The following is a 22,951-nucleotide window of genomic DNA, read 5'->3' on the forward strand; positions in this document are numbered from 1 at the left end:
AAAGGGAAATTATGGTCCTTTAACTAGATACACTTCCTCTCTTTACTACAATATTCCTGATGTATTTAATCCAAAGATCTTATGTAGCAACTAATAAAAAAGGCCCGTTTCTGTGAGAAATGAAACGGGCGCTAGCAAGGTTTTGCTGTCCAGCGACCCTGCTGTCCCCTACCCCCCTCCAGCCACCCTGCTCTCCCCCTGCAGCCACCCATGTCGTGCGACCGTCCTCTCCTCCTGCTCCCTTGCAGGCACCTATGTGTAGCGTGGAGGCTCCTGTCCCCCTGCCCCATTGCAGCCACCTATGTGCAGCGGCGGCCCTCCTGTCCCCCTGCCCCCCCCCCCCCCCGCAGCCACCCATGCCAGCGACCCTGGTCTCGCCCTGCCCCCCCCTGCAGACACCCATGTCTAGCGACCCAGCTGTCTCACCTGCCCCTCCTTCATGCACTGCGGTTGTTTTTGACGAAAAAGTTCGTGGCAGGCAGGAAAGATCCACGTTCCTGCCTGGGCGCTGCTGTCGCTGGCGCTCCGTGATGCCGGTTGCCTGTTGAAAATGGCCACCGAGGGGCAGGGGGAGATCGCGTTTCGTTGAGTGTCAGTGCCCCGCCCTCAACGTCATCACGTTGTGACGCGAGGGCGGGGCAGACAATCATGGGCAAACCGGATATCTAGACCGCTTCAAACTTCCGGCTTGAGGCTTCATTCGAACGTTGGAGGTGCCTTTTATATAGAGAGATGAGGGAAGCTACAGCCTTTGTGCAAAGCCAAAGGACAGTAGTGTTATAAATGCAACTGACGTTTTAATATGACAATTTGTTGTATTTGTAAGAAGCCATGCTAATCTCTGGTGGTAATGAAGTGATTATTCCATTTCAGTGAACAAATCTGGCTGGGTTCATTTTCTTCATTAAAAAAGGATTTGTGCCAATAGTGTCATTAGTAGTTTACTGAAGGTCAGACTTGGGTTCGATTCTTGCGTCAGCTCTTCCGCTTGGCTGGAAACACTGCAGAGTGAGCCTCAGCATTCCCAGGCACCAGAAGCTACAAAATTAGATTGAGAACCCTCCAGGGACAGGGAAATACCTAGTGTACCTGGATGTAACTCACCTTGAGCTGCTACTGAAAAGATGTGAGCTAAATTAAAATCAATTAATCACAAACTATGAACTTAGGGGGTCCTTTTACTAAGCCATGGTAAAAAGTGTAGGCGTGTGTATTGGGTGCACACCAGGCCAGTTGTTACCCCATCTACAAAAAATGAGGCTTTTTTTAATGGGACAGGAAAAGGACCTGCGGTAAAAATGAAACCAATGTGCGCCCAATACCGGCCTGAGCCCTTAATGCCATCCATTGATCTAGTGGTAAAGACTCATGCGCAACTTACGCTGTGACCGGTTGACACTTGCCAAGTGCCAATTACCGCACTTGGTCGATTACTGAGGAAATAAATAATTCATCCAGGCATTAGGGGCATGTACCAAATCTGAAATTACCGCAAGGAGGGCGTGCTGGCTTGGTGGTAGTCTCATTTCGGCGTGCGCTGCATGCACATAGAGCCTACTGTGGTTTAGTAAAATGGCCCCTAGATTCAGTAAACAGTGCTCAAAAGATCTGTGCAGAGCACTTTTCTATAAACAGTGCTCCAAGTTGGGTGATTACTACTACTATTTAGCATTTCTATAGCGCTACAAGGCATACGCAGCGCTGCACAAACATAGAAGAAAGACAGTCCCTGCTCAAAGAGCTTACAATCTAATGATGTTTGTAGACTAGTGTTTAGACGTGGGAGTAAGCATTTACACCAGTTGAAACCTGGTGTAAATCCTGGTACGTAATTTAGATGCAGATCCATGTTATTCAGTAATACTGCGTGCATCTTCAGTGAACGCGCCCCCCTCCCGACCTACCCATGCCCTTCCCATGGCCATACCCCCTTTTAATTGCACGCTATAAGATTTGCGCACGGATTTTTATAGAATAGCGCTTAGCAGGATGCATGTGCAAATCCGAATTGTTGCCCATTAATGACAATAATTGACTGTTGCATTCATAAAAATGGGAAACAGTACATTGCCCAATCCAAATTTCAGTGTCTGCAAAGAAGAGAGTTTCTGAGTACTTTAGTAATGGAGCCTCTTATGGAGGTACCTCATTCCAAGCCCTCCAACCTCAAAGTCACTATTCCTCAATCATTTACTCTCTACAGCCTGCAATCATCTAACTTATAAACTTTTATTATCATCTTATATCTGTCAAACCTACTACCAAAAATATGAACTACAGTTCAAATATGTAAGTGATCTAAATCAGAAAGGCACTTAGCTCAAGGTGTTCCGTAGCCATTCCGTGACGCCCACCAACACAATCATAAAGGCAACACAGTCAAACTATTGTTTCAATACTATACAGTGCTTGCTTCTGGAAGAACTTGAACTCTACTATAAATCAGATCACCTGCAAATCAACGGTCAAACTGACTCATGTGCATCATTAGTGAGTTTGTTTATTTATTTTATTGCATTTGTATCCCACATTTTCCCACCTATTTGCGGGCTCAGTGTGGCTTACAATTCATTTTAAATAATGGAAATACGATTTGTTACAATTCAGTTATGGATTACATTGTGAGAATTTAAGCGAAGGCAGATTCAAGGTATCGTTAGGGAATAGGACAAGGAAAAGAACAATGGAAAGAGACAAGGGAAATTAATAGGGTAATAGAACCTTAGCAAATGAACATTCGGTATAACATTTTTTGTGAGTGAAGGTTTAAGTGTGATAAAATTACGGGAGTTCTGGTTTTGTACCCTCAATTTTTGTTACTTTGCTTAACAGCAGTGGTGTGCTGGAGCCAGCTCGCATTGAATTTCCAGAGCTGTTAGATTTTTAAGAATTTTGGGAACCAGTACCCTCCTGGTGTTGGCGTCCCCTGTGGCTTAGGCATCTTCTTTCCCCCCTCCTCTCTGCGCTCACTCTCATTATCCCCTCCCCCCCCAAAATGCTGCTGAACCGGGTGCCTCCTCATTGTCCTCTTCCCCACCCCTACCTGACCCAGCATAAATTCCTTATTCTTCTGGCTCCCCCACCTCCCATGACCTGTTTCCCTCCCCCCGCCAGCTTCAAACCCGTGGCTCTTTCCGCAGCAGTTCTGAGCATTAAAAAGAAAAAGAGTTGCTGGTACAGAGCCACATGATGCAACACTCACAGCTAGACTCTGCTGGCCCGGAACCTTCTCCTGTGACACGTTTCCTGCTGCTGCGGGGAAGGGTCTGGCAGAGCTTAGCTGTGAGTGTTGCAGCATGCAGCTCTGTACTGGCAGCTCTTTTTCATTTTAGTGCTCAGAACTGCTGTGGGAAGGAGCCACGGGTTTGAAGGGGGGCGGGCCAAGTTGCAGATTTGAAGCAGGAAGCGTTGGGCAGGGGGTGGGCCATGGGAGGTGGGAACAGGAGACCTATGAGCTGCTGTATCCACATTGTCATTCTTTATTGTTGGTAGCATTTTTATTTGATTTTACTTATATTTTAAAACATGCCAGCTTGTGCAGAGGAAGTATTGATTTCATTGGTTACTGTACTATTTCTAAATTTAAATCATTGTATCATTTGGAGAGGCTATTTATAGGGACTCCCTGTATTCATGCAGAGATGTTTTCACCTAATAAAGGGCCACCAAAACAGACAACATGTTATGAGAATCAGGTGCTTAACAATCAGACTTGCTATTTATAAGTACAATTTTTAAAAAAACTTAATTAGGTTGATACCTGGGAGCATTTAACATTTTTTTTCCATGTGCCTACATCAAAAGAAAAAGATGGCATGTGGGAACTTGCTACTTTTCTTTTGTGGATTGCAGGGGTATATTATAAAAATGCACTTGCCTGTTTTTATTACTACTATTTCACAGAGAGGTATTGAATAATGAGGGAAGGGTTTCCTTCATACAGAAGTTCTGTCCAGAGTCAGTCTAAATGTGACAACATTGTCCAGTCCAGCACACAATTAGTCACTAAGTTCATACAAAGTTAATTATGTTCAGTGGAAAAGAAATCTGTTGGCTCAGGTTGCTTGCTATGTGACTATTCTATCACTGTTTCATTATTGCTACCAAAAATAACATATTAAGGTCATTTGCCTTAAACTTTGTTTTAATTCATTTATCCAGTCCTTACATGCACATGGTTTTGGTTTTTAAACCCAAAGGTGAATCCTAAGGGTGGTTGAATAATTAGGTATAAACTGTGTTTCTGACTTTACTTGTTTTGGACTGCTTTGGGTCCTGCTGATCTGTACATCTGCTGACTGGAATTTTAGAAGATGGAAATGAGAAAATAATAAACTTTTGGATGTACTCTGTAGAGGTTGTTGTTTACTTTTGCAATATGTGTATGGATACCCACAAGAAAAACCTCACTCACTGGCCTTCAATCTCCAGAATAGTGGTGAAAAATCTCCAGCTTTGAAATGGGCCACACTTGGCATCTCTGAACTCCTTTATCTTTTCTGGCAGGGATACCAGGCACTGCCAGCCAAATATATGGACTGCCACTGCTCCTTGCAGCTTGTTTCTGGCTCTGAGCAGCATGCTAGGACTTATCGAGTAAGTATACATGAGAATTCTTGGCATGCTGCTCAGAGCCAGAAATAAGCAGAAGGGAGCAGCGGTAGTCCATTTATTTGGCTGGTGGGTCTCAGCATCCCTGCCAACAAAGGTATTTCTAGCGTGCCAATATGGGGGGAAGAGATTAAGGAATGTGTTGCCCCCCCCCCCTAGTCCACCTTGCCCCCCCCCCCAAATTGCAGGGCTGGCTATGCACGGAGAGAGAACCTGTTATTAAAAATTTCCCAGAACACCACTGCTTAGCAGGATAATTTGTGTGCCATTTATAGAATCTGGGGATTATTTATTTATTTATTGTTGACATTTATGCCCCACATTTTATCCCAGCAACCTGAGTTCAATGTGATGACTTGTAAAGCCTGTTATAGGGTGGGAAATGGGCAGGTTATGTGTGAGGAAAGGGGCATGAGTTGTTCTTTGAGTGGAGGCGTAGCCTAGTGGTTAGTGCAATGGACTTTGATCCTGGGGAACTGAGTTTGATTCCCACTGCAGCTCCTTGTGACTCTGGGCAAGTCACTTAACCCTCCATTGCCCCTGGTACAAAATAAGTACCTGAATATATGTAAACCGCTTTAAATGTAGTTGCAAAAACCTCAGAAAGGTGGTATATCAAGCCACATTTCTATTTCCCTATTTGAGATTCTACATGGAATGTTGAAACTATTTGTAGATTCTACATGGAATGTTGCTACTATTGAGATTCTGTTGCTACTATCTGAGATTCTACATGGAATGTTAATGTTTCTATTCCACTAGCAACATTCCATGTAGAAGCCTGCCCTTGCAGATCAGCAACGCGGCCGCGCAGGCGCAGGACGTCAGACTCACAGAAACAGAAGCCTGCGCGGCCGCATTGCTGATCTGCAAGGGCAGGCTTCTACATGGAATGTTGCTAGTGGAGGAATAGCCTAGTGGTTAGTGCAGTGGACTTTGATTCTGGGGAACTGAGTTCAATTCCCACTGCAGCTCCTTGTGACTCTGGGCAAGTCACTTAAACCTCCATTGCCCCTGGTACAAAATAAGTACCTGAATATATGTAAACCGCTTTGAATGTAGTTGCAAAAAAAAACTCAGAAAGGCGGTATATCAAGTCCCATTTCCCTTTCCCTTTGCAATTAGCACATGCTGCTTTGTCATACAGAAAGTATGGACTCGCCAGGAAGCACATCTGTGCTATCTGCAGCTGCATTTACCATGCAGTAAAGAACTTTTCTGTGCAGTAACTGTATAAGAATGTGCTGGGAGCACACTTTAGTCATAGAGGGGCCTTTTTACTAAGCCACATAGGCGCCTACACGCGCCAAATTGCAGTTATTGCCCGGTTACCACGTGGCCCTTACAGTAATTTCAGTTTTGGCGTGCATCCACTACGCGCATCCAAAAAATATTTTTTTATTTTCTGGCGTGCGGCAGCTACTAGCATTAAGTGGCATTTGACACTCTTAGACCATTACCGCCTGGTTACCGCGTGAGACCTTACTGCTAGGTCAACGGCTTGTGGTAAAGTTTCAAACCCACAATGGACGTGCGGCAATTTTTTTATTTTGCCACACGTCCGTTTTTGGCAAAAAAAAAAACACAAAAAGGGGGTATTTTTTGTAAGTGCGCTAAAAAATAATTCTGAATGCACCCAAAACACTTGTCTACACTACCGCAGGCCATTTTTCAGCGCAACTTAGTAAAAGGACTCAGAATGAGCCCTAAACTGTTACACACTGATTTCTAGTGGTAAGCAGAGGCTGGTACTTCTCAGTTTAGGTAAGCGGTACCAGTCTTCTCTGTGCTGTGCACAACCCCACTGGGAAAGTGTGCTGCTGGATAGCAAGACTCTGGTGGATTGGCGGTCCTCAGAAGTGCACCTCTCACCAGCTTTCTTAGATCTGATTCTCCTTGGTACTTTCTATAATCACTCCCAAGTTCAAAGAGCATTCAGCTGCTTGTCTTTAGCAGGAAAGCTGGCTGGAGATCTTTAATGTTTAAGATGTAGGATATCTGCAAGGGGCTTTGATTATTTATTTATTCCCACCTCTCCCTCTCCCCCTCCACTTGCACGCAATAACCCTGATATTATGGAGCCCGATGCTGCAGTCGCTCTGAAACACCGGGAGTGCTATGTCCTTTGAAATTGGTTTAAAAGGAAAAGAAATGTGATTTTTAAAGTCTGTTTTCTCCTTCTTTTGTACAGCTCCTCCGCACATCTTCCCAGCATTCCATGCTCCCTTGCCAATTGATATGCGTCACCAGGAGGGAAGGTACCATTATGAACCTCACACCATCCATGCTATCCATGGGTAAGTCTTGTTTTTACATTATGACTAGTTTGCTTCACTAACGCTCTCGTCTCATCTCTTCTGCCTGACACCGCTAGAGATAAAACCATGCAAGATAGCCGTGTTGCCTGTGTAAGGAGATTTTGGGTTTTTTCATAACTTTTCAGACTTTCCTTGAGATCTGCAAGTTTCAAAGCCGGGTTTATGAACCCTTATGCAATCAGCTTGGTGTTTTCCTCTTCATCTGTGTTAACTTAAGAGAATAAGTTAGGCTTTTCAATTCACTGGAATCCATTAAATCATGTCTTGACTGCGTTCCGTGAAATAGTAACATGTTACAGAGTAGCCAAGAAGGTTACATTCTTATTATTTTAATTCATTTTTTTCAAAAATGCAATTCAAAGTTATATTTGAAACATAATTATATAAATTTCAAAAAAACATAAAACAATCCAATCTCCAAAGCATACATTAATCAAGAGAAAACACAAGAAATGTATGCCATAATAAGAGGAGACCCAAGAACAAATTGATAGAAGATGAGTAGAAGGAACTAAAAATAAAAATAATTTAAAAAGCAGAAAAAAGAAATAGGTACTGCACAGACAAAAGTGCACCCAGATTTAATCCTGCAATTAACACATTCTCTCCCGGCTACCCTGAAGAGACCCCTTTTCCTTCAAAAACTAATCTTAATCGAGAAAACTCATAAGAAACCACACTGGCAGTTCTCAAATCAAATCACGCATTGTAACATAGTAACATAGTAGATGACGGCAGAAAAAGACCTGCACGGTCCATCTAGTCTGCCCACGATAAACTCATGTGTGTATACCTTACCTTGATTTGTACCTGTCTTTTTCAGGGCACAGATCGTATAAGTCTGTCCAGCAGTATTTCCCGCCTCCCAACCACCAGTCCCGCCTCCCATCACCGGCTCTGGCACAGACCCCGTATAGGTCTGCCCTCCCCTATCCTAGCCTCTCAACCACCAACCCCTCTTCCCCCCGCCACCCAATTTCAGCTAAGCTTCTGTGGATCCATTCCTTCTGCACAGGATTCCTTTATGCCTATCCCACGCATGTTTGAATTCCGTTACCGTTTTCATGTCCACCACCTCCCATTGACGGGGAGATCTCAAGGAAATCCTGGCACCCAGGGAGGAAAGAGAAAACACCCCTTTATAATGTCAAGAATTGCCGCCTTGAATCTTAGGGCCATCTAGAAAGATGAGGGAAAATTTGAACCTTCCTACCCAACGATTCTAGTTTAAAGCCCTGTTCAGTAGGTTAGCCAGTCTGCTGCTGAAGACACTTCTTTGATAGATGGACACCAACTCTGCTTGGTAGCCCTTGGAAAACTGTCCCATGGTCCAGGATGCCAAAATGTTCTTGACGACACCATCTGCACGGCCACTTATTCATCTCCTGGATGCGCTCTTCTCTGCTTTGGCCATTACCCTCAACAGGGAGAATCAACAAGACCACTGCCTGTGCACCTCTCTGCTTCATCCTCCGGACAAAAAGAGGGTGAAGGACATGTCCGGGTAAAACTGGACTTATGGTAACCCTATGCTGGTCTTGCCAAGGGCTTCAAGCTTGAGAGTTTCAGCACTGATCTTTCCAAAGCCTAACCTCACCTAGAACGCTCTGTAGCTCACTAGCCTCAACTCTCTCATGGGAAGCAGCCACTCCACCATTGCAGATGGTACATTCCTCCCAGTGCAATTGCTGGATATTCTCCAGCCCTGGTGCTTACATCATCATGGAGACGCAGAGAGGTCCCTCCCACGGTTGCTCCAGCTCGCTCAGCAGCACACTGTCATTCAGCTGCTCTGTAAGAACTCTCTGTGACCCTAGAGGAAAATTAGGTCTTATAGACAGAACTGTACATCGCTCTGAGAATCTCCCTAAGCCCTGGAGCAACAGAAATGCCCCAAATCAGTGCAGCCCATCCAAAACCTGTGATAGACACCTGTTTGGGCATACACAGCAAGTTCATTTGAGGAGAAGGACCTTAGAAGTCTGCCCTTCTCTTCGGCATAAAGAAATAAGGTAAGGTAATAGAAACAGAAGCACTGAGCCTCTGAGGCTTTACACCAGCATCCTACTCTGACCAAAGGGTTAAATTCAATTTCTGTTGCAACAAATCATTTTTATTACTAAGTGAATAGTTTGCAGATTGGGGTACCTTGAAATAATTCAAGGTAAGAATTGCCCAGTGAGGGTTGACTTAAGAGCCCAAAAGGCAGAAGACCTCTGGTTTGACTTCTGATGTGGGCATTCTGCTTCTCAATTTGGTTAGGCTTGGGAATGTTGGAGAGCCACCATTTAGAGCCACGGGGGAGGGGAGGGGGGATAAAATCATGGTCATTGCTCATTGCTTAAGGGTGACATCTAGTGGCCAGATTCAGGGCCCTTTATTGCAACATTCAAAACAGCTATGCAGTAGGCAGTGCATGTCAACTGCATAATTGGCGAGTCAGGCAGCTAATAGAAAGATTTCAGCCATATAAATTGCTATATAGCCAAAATTTATTTTTATAAATGGAAGAAGAGATAGCATTGTGGGTGGCAAAACCCAGCTGCTCAGCATACTATGTGTAAGGGGAGCATGTGTTTTAAGAAGTGTATTCTCACTCCAGGCTTTGTACATGGAAGATCTGGCATTCACATGTACAGATGCCAGATTTTTTAAAACTGGATATCCAAGGGGAGTCAACTAAGGAGTCGAGCCATAAAACCATAATATTTGAATGTTTGAGGTGGTACAATTGCCCCTTTAATCACGCCTCCAAAACCGAAGTCCAAATGAACAGTTAACCGACATTTACATGTGCCTCAGAGCAGGTTGAAATGCTGACATCCAGGTACCTGACATTTAAAAGGATTTGAGGAGGCAGCAGAGGCTCCTGGTTAAAACACATTGACCAGGGCAAACAATGGTCCCTCTAGGCTGCTGAATATTTGGACAGACTGCCCTGGCACTATCCAGCAGTATCAGGGTGGTCTGGAGGCGTAGTCTGAGTGGACCCGGGAGTTCCTTAGCTAGTGGTGGTTTTCAGTTCACTAATCACTGAACCTATGTCGGGGGGTCATGGGGACCAGAGGATCGCCGGACCTCCAGCTCCCTGTCATTGGGGGGGGGGGGGGTCAGGTCACGGTTCCTGCGGGGGGCTGCTGCATTGGGGGGGATTGGGGACCTGCTAGCATGCAAATGTATCCTGGACACGGCTCACCATTCCTCCCCAATGGTCTGCAAACCCTAATGCCAGCTCCGAGCTGGAGAAGGATTTGCCGTGGCCAGCGTGCCAATCTTTGGTGCGCTGGTCGCTGATAATTGGGGATGAATAGATTTAGCATGCATTTGCATGCTACTTGCACTAAGAGCCCTGTTTTGCATGCATTTGCATGCTAGTTGCGTTCAGAGCTCACGAGTAACACAGACGCTAGTATGGTGCTAAGAGCCCAACCCCCCTAGCATCCCCTCAGATATCCCTGGGAGCCCCCCATCTGGTGGTCTAGTGGCCCTTTCCCACCTCCCTACCTTCAGATGAAGGAGAGAGGTGGCCTCCCTCCTCTTCCATCGGTGCTGCCTTGAAAATGGCGGCACCCAGCCCTGAGATGCGCTGGGCGGGGCTTCACACCATATAAGGGAGTTTTTGATCATCTGCCCAAGTGTCTCAATCAGTGGCGTAGCCAAGGGTGGGCCCAGGCCCACTCACTTTGGGCTCAGGCCCACCCAGCAGTAGCACATCTATGATGTGGCTGGCAGGGATGCCCAAGCCCCACCAGCCGAAAACTCCCAACAACTGTTCCTCCTGCATACCTTGCAAATAGCAGATCTTCACCTGCGAGCAGCAACTGATACATACTGTTCGCACTGGCCCCACAGCCTTCCATCTGATGTAAAAAGGAAGTTGCATCAGAGGGAAGGCTGTGAGGTCAACATGAGCAGTGTGTATTAGTTGCTGCTCGTTGCCGATGAAAATCTGCTATTTAAAAGGTATGCGGGGGAGGGGGATGTTTGAGAAACCATTTGGCATACAGGCGAGAGAGGGAGAGACCAAATCACTTGTGGGACAGGGCGAAGTTCTGCCCACCCATCTTGGGCCCAGGCCCACCCAAAATTGGATGTCCGGCTACGCCCCTGGTCTCAATGTAGGATTCTAGAACACTAGCACATACGCACATGAATGTAAATGAAGACTCGTTTTTTAATTGGCTTTTTGGAGGTCATGAGGTTGTCTAATCACTACAAGTTTGATATTTGGTCAATTTTTAGCTCTGTGTATGTTTAGAAGTGCTGTAGAAATGATAAATAGTAGTAGTAATATTAAACTATAAATTATAGTAGTGGTAAAATGTATCTTACGGTAGCTCACATTGATAACTTCCCCCCTTAGTGTGAAGAGTTTCAGTCTCTAGTAACCAGAGCTGATATTGTGATGTCATAATGCCTCATTCCACCAATGCCTAAGAGCCAACCTCATCAGTGATGTCACAATGACTGACTGCCCTATACTTGGCTCACTTTTATTACATACAGCAGTGCTTTTGAATTCTAGAGACATTTCTTTTTTCTTTAATTAAGGATAGAAGTTATCAACGTAGGCTACCGTTAAGATCTGTTATTTTACTGTTAACCCCAGTTATTAGTAATTCAAGTCTCCTTGCATAAAATGGGACCTGTGCTAAAAATAGCACGAGTTACTGGTAAAATAACAGGTAGAGTGGAAGAATAACCTAAGGGATAGTGCAGAGGCCTGAGAGTCCGGGGAACAGGGTTCAATTCCCGTTGCAGCTCCTTGTGACTCTCTGGGCAAGTCATTTAACCCTCCATTGCCCCAGGCACAAAATATGCACCTGTATATAATATCTAAACCGCTTTGATTGTAACTATAGGAAAGGAGGTATGTCAAATCCCATCCCCTTTCTCTTTCCCTTTCTTAACGGTAACCCCACATTAGTAACTATGGCCCTTGATTTGAAAACACAGATGAAGGAAAAAGCAGCACATGATGAATTGGTGAAAGCAGTCTGTCTCCGTGAAAACATGGCATATACCAATACATCTCTCATGGCTGTCTGCCGACGTCTCTAGGGATGCTGAAGCACTTGAGGTGCCCAGTAAAAACTCCACGTGGTGTTATCTATCAAAAGAATCAGTCGTATGTAAAGCCTGGAAGAAAAATCGAGCCTCTGAGCTTTGGCTTATGATTAATGTGATTGGTGCTTGACAGAGGACCCCTAATTCATCAATACCATATTCTAGCCGTCTCACTGCTTGCCTGCACCAAATTTATCTAATTATATGAACATGGTGCACCAAATTAAGCGTAGTCTCATTTGTTTACGGCCACCGTGTCTTATTATCTGGCGGCTGCCTCATGTCAAAGGTTTGTTGCCTAATTGTTCTGTGTGACAGTTCTATACTTCTTTATCATGGTTTGCATATAACCTAATGAGAGCAGCAGTTGGTTTGTCATTGCTGTCAAGCAGAGAGCGGTAGGGTTCTGTCTGCTGGTGGGGGATGTAGATGATGGTTTTATATAGCGAGATATTGATTGGTCTACAGAGGTAGACCAAAATCTCAGCACCCCAAGAACCCAAAAAAGGGAAAAAAGCAAGACTACAAGTGTCAAAATACAGCAGTCAGATTTATCCAAAGAAGGCCTGAAGTAGATGTTTGTGTGTTAACTTGTGTGTTGCTCTGCTTGCATGTACATCCTAGGGCTGTGCATTTGTCAGCATGCCTATTATTTAGATTGTAAGCTCTTTTGAGCAGGGACTGTCTCTTTGTATCAGGTGTTCAGCGCTGCGTGCGTCTGGTAGCGCTATACAAATGCTAATAATAATAATGCCTAGAAAATGTTGTTGCATTGCAAATTGATTCACGTGGTTATTAACATATGAATTGATACCTGTAAGTCCGTCAATGTATGTTAAAATGTTGTAAGATGCGTTAAAAATTGTGGATGAAACAAACCGAATAATTATGTCCAAAAATAAGGGGAAAAGTTTGAAAATTACCCCAAAATAAACCCTACCTTTCTTCAATGTACATCCCTACTATATCTATATCATTATAACACATACAGTTCAAACTCCTCTTATTGACCTATAAGTGCATTCACTCTGCAGCTCCTCAGTACCTCTCCACTCTCATCTCTCCCTACATTCCTCCCCGGGAACTCTGTTCACTGGGTAAATCTCTCTTATCTGCACCCTTCTCCTCCACTGCTAACTCCAGACTCCGTTCCTTTTATCTTGCTGAACCATATGCCTGGAATACACTTCCTGAGCCGGTACGTCAAGCTCCATCTCTGGCCATCTTCAAATCTAAGCTAAAAGCCCACCTTTTTGATGCTGCTTTTAACTCCTAACCCTTATTCACTTGTTCAGAACCCTTATTTTATCATCCTCACTTTTAATATTCCCTTATCTCTTATTTGTCCTGTTTGTCTGCCCTAATTAGATTGTAAGCTCTGTCGAGCAGGGACTGTCTCTTCATGTTCAAGTGTACAGCGCTGCGTACGTCTAGTAGCGCTACAGAAATAAGTAGTAGTAACACAAGAGCCCAACTAATCTACATTTGTGTACCAAGCACCACAATCCACATTGAACTTTATCACAATACCCTGAAATGCATTTTACAATGTAAAATCTTAAAACTATTAAACTTTTAAAAAACTGGCTGAGTCATGTATGAATTATATTTAAGTGTATACACAGGCTCTGTGCCTAGATAAAGAGGTATTTGCAGTTTGTTGTATAAATTGTGTGTGATTTTATTGTATCTTTGGCTCTTGTACATCACTTCATGCTACTTGTAAAAGCGATATTTAACTTTAATAAAATGAACGTAAATACTGGCTGATAATCTCTTTAGTTATGTACCTTCACATATTTACCATGTTTGAAGTACCCACCACGAAGTGGTAGTGTGGTTTGAGTTGGTTTTCTCATATAAAAAGATGTACAAAAAGTAAAATTTCTCCTATGCAAATCATTATGACAGATTTAACTATGTTTTCTCCTTTTCTTTAAAAAATGTCAAGAAAAAAGGGAAATAGGTTAACTAACGGGCATTTTCGAAAGAGAAGGGCGCCCATCTTCCGACACAAATCAGGAGGTGGGCGTCCTTCTCTCAGGGGCGCCCAAATCGTCATAATCAAGCCAATTTTGAGAATCCTCAACTGCAGTCCGTCGCGGGGACGACCAAAGTTCATGGGGGCGTGTCAGAGGCGTAGCGAAGGCAGGACTGGGGCGTGCTTAAAAGATGGGCGTCCTCGGCCGATAATGGAAAAAAGAAGGGCGTCCCTGACGAGCATTTGATCGACTTACTTGGTCCATTTGTTTTCACAAACAAGCCTCAAAAAGGTGCCCAAACTGATCAGATGACCACCAGAAGGAATCGGGGATGACCTCCCCTTACTCCCCCAGTGGTCACCAACCCCCTCCCACCCTTAAAAAAAAATAATTTTGCCAGCCTCTATGCCAGCCTCAAATGTCATACCCAGCTCCATGACAGCAGTATGAGGTCCCTGGAGCAATTTTAGTGGGTACAGTGCACTTCAGGCAGGCGGACCCAGGCCCATCCCCCCACCTGTTACACTTGTGGTGGTAAATGTGAGCCCTTCAAAATCCACCCAAAACCCACTGTACCCACGTGTAGGTGCCCCCCTTCACCCCTTAGGGCTATGGTAGTGGTGTACAGTTGTGGGGAGTTGGTTTTTTTGGGGGTGGGGCTCAGCACCCAAGGTAAGGGAGCTATGCACCTGGGAGCAATTTGTGAAGTCCACTGCAGTGCCACCTAGGGTGCCTGGTTGGTGTCCTGGCATGTGAGGGGGACCAGTGCACTACGAATCCTGGCTCCTCCCACAACCAAATGCCTAGGATTTGGTCGTTTTTGAGATGGGCGTCCTTGGTTTCCATTATTGCCCAAAACCAGGGATGACCATCTCTAAGGTTGACCTGAATGTTGAGATTTGGGTGTCCCCAACTGTATTATCGAAACAAAAGATGGATGCCCATCTTGTTTCAATAATAGCAGTTTCCCCGCCCCTTCACCGGGACGTCCTTAGAGATGGTCATCCTTAGAGATGGGTGCCCTTACAGATGGTCGTCCCCGTTCGATTATGCCCCTCCACGGGGACCTTTTACTAAACTGCATTAGATTCTGCAGTTATTGCACTTTAACACAAAAACCTAAAGGGAAAAGGGTTACGGATTTGATATTCTGCCTTTCAATGGTGCAACAGAAGCTTAATTTGCAATAGGTGTAAATGGAACTCATCATCTTTTGAGATCGTGCCTAACATGTCATTTTACTATTCCCATGTTAAAATGTCCATTAGCATTTGGGTACATTTAGCATGGAGGCACTTACTTCTGGATTCTATATAGCACGCTTAGCTTACTACGCTGAAATCTAAATGTATTCCATAACAATTGGCATAACAAGCTAATTAGCGTCGATAATTAGAATTTACATGCACAACTCACTAAGCGTATTCTGTAATGAACTGCGCCTAAATTCTAAAGTGCGCAGCTCAAAAGGGGTGTGGTTATGGGTGGGGAATGGGCATTTCGTGGGTGTTACAAAATTTACGTGCGTAGTTATAGAATATGGCTCTGTGCGTGTAAATCCATGTGCAGGGATTTACGCAACATTTTCATTTTTGTAAACGGAGGCGCATAGTTTTAGGCACTGGGATATCAACTAAGCATTTTCTATATTCCGCGCCCAAATCTAGGTGCCGCTTATAGAATACGCTTAGCCAGAAATGCTTACCATGCGGATTTTGTAGGCACCTTATATAGAATCTGGCCCTTAGTGCCTCCGATTTAGGAGGAGCTAAGTGAACTTGCATTAACTGTACAAGTGCCAGTGAGTGCACAGTCCCCCAAATTCTATAAAAATTGCACGCGCAATGTAATTACATAATTGGTTTTTTAACAAAATTATTGGCACTGATTAGATCTAATTAGAACTTATGCATGTAAATTCAGGTGCAGAATGCATTCCTAAATTTTACGTGCAGCCCCAAAAAGGGGGTGCGGAAATGGGAGGGTCATGGGTGTTTCGGGGCAGATCAAGGGTATGGTTTTGAGTTATGCGCAGAACTATAGAATATGGGGGCTCTGCGCATACATTTATGCTTGGGCGTTTGCACCGCATTTTCGTTGGTGCAAATGGCAGTGGCTAAATTTACATGAGACACCTGGGCGTAAGCGCTATTCTATAAACTGCGCCTAACTTTAAGCACAGTTTATAGAATAGCGGGTTTTTGCCGCTGATTTTTTAGGTGCCATATATTTTATTTTATTTTATTCATTCATTCATATTTGTATCCTACGATTATCTAAAAATGAATTTCAGTTCAATGTGGTTTACATTTAACAGTTGTTAGAGATGACATTGATTCAATTACATTTACAAGGTTGTATGATGCTGTGTTTTACAGTGGTTGGCAAGATAACTATTAGTGCATAAGAAATAGTCATTGGTGGGTCCTTTTTTCCAAGCTGCGAGAAAAAGGGCCCTGCGGTAGTGGCAGGGGCTGTTTTTCCTGTGCAGCAGGGCCCTTTTTACTGCAGCAGGTCAAAAGGCCCTAGACACACATGGCCATGCAGTAAGAAAACTCTTATTGCATGGCCATGCGGTGGGAAGCCCTTACTAACTCGGCAGTAACGGGGCAGCACGTGACGATGCCAGATTACTGCCGGGTTACCGCCGCTCAAACCATTTCTGTGAGTTTTCTTCCCCCCCCCCCCCCCCCCCCCGCGGAAATGGTTTGCTCTCGGGGTGGGACTATCACTGGCGGCCGCTTTGGGCCAGCAGTAGTCCCAGAAGAGCGAGCAGTAAGCCCGTTTTGGACTTACAGCTGCTCTGTAAATGGGCCCCTAGGTTTCTTGAAAAGATAAAGAATCTAGCCCAGTATGTTCTGCTACCTGCAGCTTGCTCACCACATCCATGGCCCTCCTAGTTACTGACCCCTAACACAAAATGTTCAACGCACAAATTAGTATGTGCTAGCCACTGAACTCATGAATCAGCACACAGTAACTGCTGCCTCACTGACACGTTTTAGTAAAAGGGTCACTAAATCTTGCAATCAAAGAATGAATTTCAAGGTCCATACAATGATTCATAAGATCATATACGGAGAATCCCCTTGCTACATGAATGACCTGGTCGACCTCCCAATCAGAAACAGATCAATGTCCTCACGTACTTACCTCAACTTACACCTTCCCAATGCAAAGGAATTAAATACAAAACCTACTATGCATCCAGTTTCTCCTTTCTGGGCAGCCAGCTTTGGAACGCTCTACCAAGATCCATCCAAACAATTACCGACTATCTACCCTTCAGAAAAATGTTGAAGACACATGTCTTCAAGCAAGCTTACCCTAACGACCCAACTTAATCTTATAAGCCCACCACACAACTCCTCATCTGACACTGATTATACCTTAGACCTTGTCTCCCAATCTCCTTATACATATCCCCAGTCTTTCTTCTCCATCTTCCCTACACCATACCCCTCCCAATCCATTTTCCTTATCCTATCTTTGTTTACCTTCCCATATTCAAGTCATATATTCTTAAAACCTTACTATTACTATGTTTATTACAGTTTGTAATATTCTCCTTACAAAAGTTTGTAATTCTATTTACTATGTAAGCCGCACTAAACCTGCTGTGTGTGGGAAAGCGCAGGGTACAAATGTAATAAATAAATAAATGTTAATACAAAGTCAGTTGGCCATTCCACAAAAATTGTTTCTATGACTCTTTCCTTCTAGGTTTATTTTAGTTGCCCAAATTAGGCTTACCCCGTCTCATAGTACAGTATCTAGCTGGGTACATAAAGACAACATTCTATACATGGTTCCAAAAAATCAGCGCCTTCTATTTCATACTTATAATATTGCCAATATACCCAGCGATTTGGGTTTCTGCCAGGCACTTGTGATCTGACTTGGCCACTGTTTGGAAAACAGGATACTGGGCTAGATGGACCATTGGTCTGACCCAGTATGGCTACTCTTATGTTCTTATTTGAGACAGACATGGAAAGCAACTGCTTGCCCTGGGATTTGTAGTATGGAATGCTTCTACTCTGAGATTCTGAATGGAATCTTGGCCCCTCTAAGATTCCAGAATCTTGCTATTCTTTGGGGTTCTACATGGAATGTTGCCACGATTTGGGTTTCTGCCAGGTACTTGTGACCTGACTTGGCCACTGTTTGGAAAACAGAATACTGGGCTAGATGGACCATTGGTCTGACCCAATATGGCTACTCTTATGTAAAGGGGAAAGAACATCTAAGAACACGAGAGCATAAGCAGTTGCCATACTGGGTCAGACTGGAGGTCCATCAAGCCCAGCATCCTGTTTCCAACAGTGGACAATCCAGGTCACAAGTACCTGGCAAGATCCCAAAACAGTAAAACAGATTTTATGGTGCTTATCCCAGGGATAAGCAGTGGATTTTCCTAAGTCCGTCTTAATAATGGCTTATGAACTTTTCTTGTAGGAACTTGTCCAAACCTTTTTTAAACCTTGTGCTTTTACTACGTTCTCTGGCAATGAATTCCAGAGTTTAATTACACGTTGAGTGAAGAAATATTTTCTCCAATTTGTTTTAAATTTACTACATTGTAGCTTCATCGCATGCCCCCTAGTCCTAGTATTTTTGGAAAGTGTGAACAGACACTTCACATCTACCCGGTCAACTCGACTCATTATTTTTTAAACCTCTATCATATCTCCGCTCAGCCGCATTTTCTCCAAGCTGAAGAACGATAGCTGCTTTAGTCTTTCCTCATAGGGAAGTCGTCCCATCCCCTTTATCATTTTCGTCACCCTTCTCTGTACCTTTTCTAATTCCACTATATCTTTTTTGAGATGATGTGACCAGAATTGCACTCAGTATTCGAGGTGTGGTCGCACCATGATGGAGTGATACAAGGGCGTTATAACGTCCTCATTTTTGTTTTTCATTCCTTTCCTAATAATACCTAACATTCTATTTGTTTTCTTAGCCACCGCCACACACTGAGTAGAGGGTTTCAACATATGATCAGCGACAGCACCTAAATCCTTCTCCTGGGTGGTGCCTCCTAAGGTGGACCATAAAAGAAAAGAAAACCAGTCCTCCCACTCAAACGCGACAGCAACACGTCAAAGAAGTGGTTGGAAAAAAAGTATCAAAATGTCCCCGATTGATGGAAACAAAGTCTCTATTGATTGCATTATGTTAAATCTCGATCCCAATACAAGAGTAGACACAGTCCCAGATGCACTTTCACTCAACGCAGGCTGTGTTTCAACTCTCCTAGCCTTCATCATGGGGTAAACTGCAGCTACGGACTGTAACGTGAAAATATCCAGAAAGTCCAAATTAATTTTAAAAAGTCACTGCTTGAAGTTACCTGAAACAAGTGCCTTTCCTCCTCTTGTGAGGTACTTGTTTCAAGTAGCTTCAGTGACTTTTTGAATTTGGACTCCTAATGTAAAACCTTGCTATAGCTTGGCTTCCTCTTTCCTATATGCATCACTTTGCACTTGCTCACATTAAAGACCCTGTTTACTAAGCCATGCTATAGGAGTGCTAGCATTCTAGCATGCACTAAAAATTAGCGCTCGCTAACGCTAGAGACACCCATAGGAATATATGGGTGTCTCTAGTGTGTTCTGCGCACTAAAAACGCAAGCGCACCTTAGTAAAGAGAGCCCTAAATGTCATCTGCCATTTGGATGCCCATAAGTACATAAGCATCGCCATGCTGGGACAGACCAAGGGTCCATCGAGCCCAGCACCCTGTCACCGACAGCGGTCAAAAGAACAAGCAATTTGTCCCGCCCATCCTAGAAATACTGTATTATTCCCTCGTCCATTCAATAACATTCTATGGCTTTTTCCTCCAGGAAGCCGTCCAACCCTTTTTTGAAGTCCGCTAACCGCCTTAACCACCTTTTCCGGCAGCGAATTCCAGAGTTTAACTACGCGTTGAGTGAAGAAACATTTCCTCCGATTCGTTTTAAATTTACCACACTGCAGCTTCATCGCGTGCCCCCTTGTCCTAGTATTTTTGGAAAGCGTAAACAGACGCTCCACATCGACCCATTCCATTCCACTCATTATCTTATAAGACCTCTATCATATCTCTCCTCAGCCGCCTTTTCGCCAAGCTGAAGAGCCCCATGGAGCGTCCTTTATAGAATACCAACTTTGCGCCGATCATCCCAGTTTCCATAACTTTGGCCTCCATTTACTGACACTTCCACGGTGATTTCTGTCATTATTGGGGGTAATATTCGGCATTTTTTTAAAAACTGGCCATTACCGGCTAAAGTGTGCTTGGACAATCAGTGCCGACACCTATCCGGGAACCAGCATTGAATATTCAGGCAGTTGACAGTCTGTCGGGAGTTACTCGGGTACTGATACTCCACGGCAGTACACAGGTTCATTTAGAACAGTCTTTTTGCTATCCTGAGTTAACTGCTACTTATCCAGGTACCATTAGTCTAACTCCTGGCTGTGCACCCGGGACTATCCCAGCACTAACCATATAAGGGGGTATTCTATATCTAGCACCTACAAAATCCACGCGGTAGACATTTCCACCTAGGCATATTCTATAACCGGCACCTAGATTTAGGTGCAGTATATAGAATACGCCTAGGCAGAAATAACAGCGCCTAGAACTACGTGTCTCCATTTACACCAATGAAAATGTGGTGTAAATCTCGGCGCATAGATTTATGTGCACTAGACCAATAGTGTGTGTAAATTTTGGAACGCCCATTTCCCCATCCATAACCATTCCCTTTTTGCCTGGGTGCATTAAAATGTAGGCACAGTGAGTTACAGAATACGCTTAGGGATTTGTGCACATAAATTCCAATTATTACCAATTAGTGCTCATTATTGCTTGTTAAGTGCTGTTAACAACACTGATTGGCTTCTTAAGCCAATTATGTTATGCACGTTATAGAATACGCCTGGATTTTGGCGCAGATCTCTAGGCATGTTATATAGAATCTGGCATGTTGGGGGGTGTTTTGAAGGGCAGGCTTAGGGAGCACCTAACACTTGGACACTTGATAGCCATAAAGGAACAAAACAAAACGAAAATGTCTAGGGTGAAAACTTCAACATTTTGGTCTAGACCTGTTTTCAGAATGAATAAAGGGAAAGGGAAAGGCAACTTGATATACTGCCTTTCTGAGGTTTTTGCAACTACATTCAAAGCGGTTTACATATATTCAGGTACTTAGTTTGCACCAGGGGCAATGGAGGGTTAAGTGACTTGCCCAGAGTCACAAGGAGCTGCTGTGGGAATCGAACTCAGTTGCCCAGGATCAAAGTCCGCTGCACTAACCACTAGGCTACTCCTCCACTAGCAACATTCCATGTAGAAGGCTGCTCTTGCAGATCAGCAATGCGGCCGCGCAGGCTTCTGTTTCTGTGAGTCTGACCCCCACCAGCCGAAGTCCTTTTCAGCGCCGGTCTCCGGCGCGTTGCTGATCTGGTTTCTGTTTCTATGAGTCCTGACTTCCTGCATGTAGGAACGTGCAGGACATCAGGACTCACAGAAACAGAATCCAGATCAGCAAATGCACCGGACTCGGAGACCGGCGCTGAAGGGGACCGGCTGGCGGGGGTTTGGGACCCCCGCCAGCAAAGGTACCTGGCAGGGGAGGGTTAGCAGCAGCAGGGGAGGGGTCGAAAGGGATGGGGGAGGGTCGGCGGCATCGGGGGGGGGGTCAAAAGTGGCGGGGAGGGTCAGCGGTACCGGGGGGGGGCGCTAAAATGTTCCCCCTCACCTCAAGCTCTGGACCTCTCCTGCGAAGTCTGGCTATGCCCCTGGCGGTGACCCCACTCTGGATACACCCTGGTCCTGGGATGAGCACTCCTTATCTCCAGTCTCCTGATCCCGGGCTGGGCCTGGTCTTTCTTTACCCACTCGTAGCCCACTCCATTCCTGGTTGCCACTTTATGGAGCCGTAACTGGCCTCTTACAGCCAAAGGATCTCTCTGCTTTCCAAGATTCCCCTTTCCCTCTAGGTCAATGGCAAGGCCTGCAGGCAACCAAAGACCCCTCTAAAGGGCATAACTTTAGCTTTATCTCCTTCCACCCCCCCCCCCCCCCCCCCCCCCGGTCACTCTTCAGACCCAGGGAACTACCCCTCTGCATTTTATTTCAAAACTACTCCCCTTGGGCTGGGCTTCCTCCTACCCAGGGAACTTTGTCACTCTCCCCAGTGACTCTCCATGGAACTTACTCTTATAGTAAACCCCAACCTAACAGGGGATTACATTTCTTTTTCTCGCTTTCCTTTACTTCTTCATCTCCTCTTCAGCCAGGTTCTCCTCTAAGGCTTGTAACTTTTCCCTTTCAGGCCCTAAGGTCTTCCAAATGTAGTATAAGTGCTTTTCTGGTGCTGTGCCAGAAATCTGGAAAAATTTGCCTGAAGAGTTGAAAGAAATAGGAAATTAATTATGTTCTCACTGTCAGTTGAAAACTTGATTTTTTGCTACTTGTTGCTGCACAGGGTAATACAGAAGAATTGGATGAGTCTCCTGGTGGCTGTGTGCTTTTTCTCTTAATTATTTTGTTTATTGTACTTTACATAGTAACATAGTAGATGACGGCAGAGAAAGACCTGTATGGTCCATCCAGTCTGCCCAACAAGATAAACTCATATGTGCTGCTTTATGTGTATACCTGACATTGATTTGTATCTGCCATTATCTGCCATTTTCAGGGCACAGACCGTAGAAGTCTGCCCAGCACTAGCCCCGCCTCCCAACCACTAGCCCCGCCTCCCACCTTATTGCTATTATGATTTTTGTTGGTAATTTATGCTGTGTTTTTATTGGGTTATACATTGTATTTTACCTTTGTTGTTGTAATATGATTTGTGCTATCATTTTAAATTGTTTTGTAAATTGTGCATCACTTTGTATATTCCAAAGAACAAAAAGGCAGTTGATAAATCGTGAAATTAAATTAAAGTAGGGTAGTTGTGTTATGCTAGA

General features: G+C 44.5%; 1 protein-coding gene across 1 annotated transcript in view; it reads left to right on the plus strand.

Moving 5' to 3' along the window:
* GLI2 (GLI family zinc finger 2) overlaps window positions 1-22,951 on the plus strand; it is a 435,831-nt gene that overhangs the window by 283,023 nt on the left and 129,857 nt on the right. The window contains exon 3 of the mRNA XM_030210087.1: window positions 6,803-6,908. Within this exon, the coding sequence (XP_030065947.1) occupies window positions 6,803-6,908 (106 nt within the window). The remainder of the gene's footprint in view (window positions 1-6,802; window positions 6,909-22,951) is intronic.

Source organism: Microcaecilia unicolor, chromosome 7 (assembly GCF_901765095.1).
Source record: "Microcaecilia unicolor chromosome 7, aMicUni1.1, whole genome shotgun sequence".
Classification (NCBI taxonomy): domain Eukaryota; kingdom Metazoa; phylum Chordata; class Amphibia; order Gymnophiona; family Siphonopidae; genus Microcaecilia; species Microcaecilia unicolor.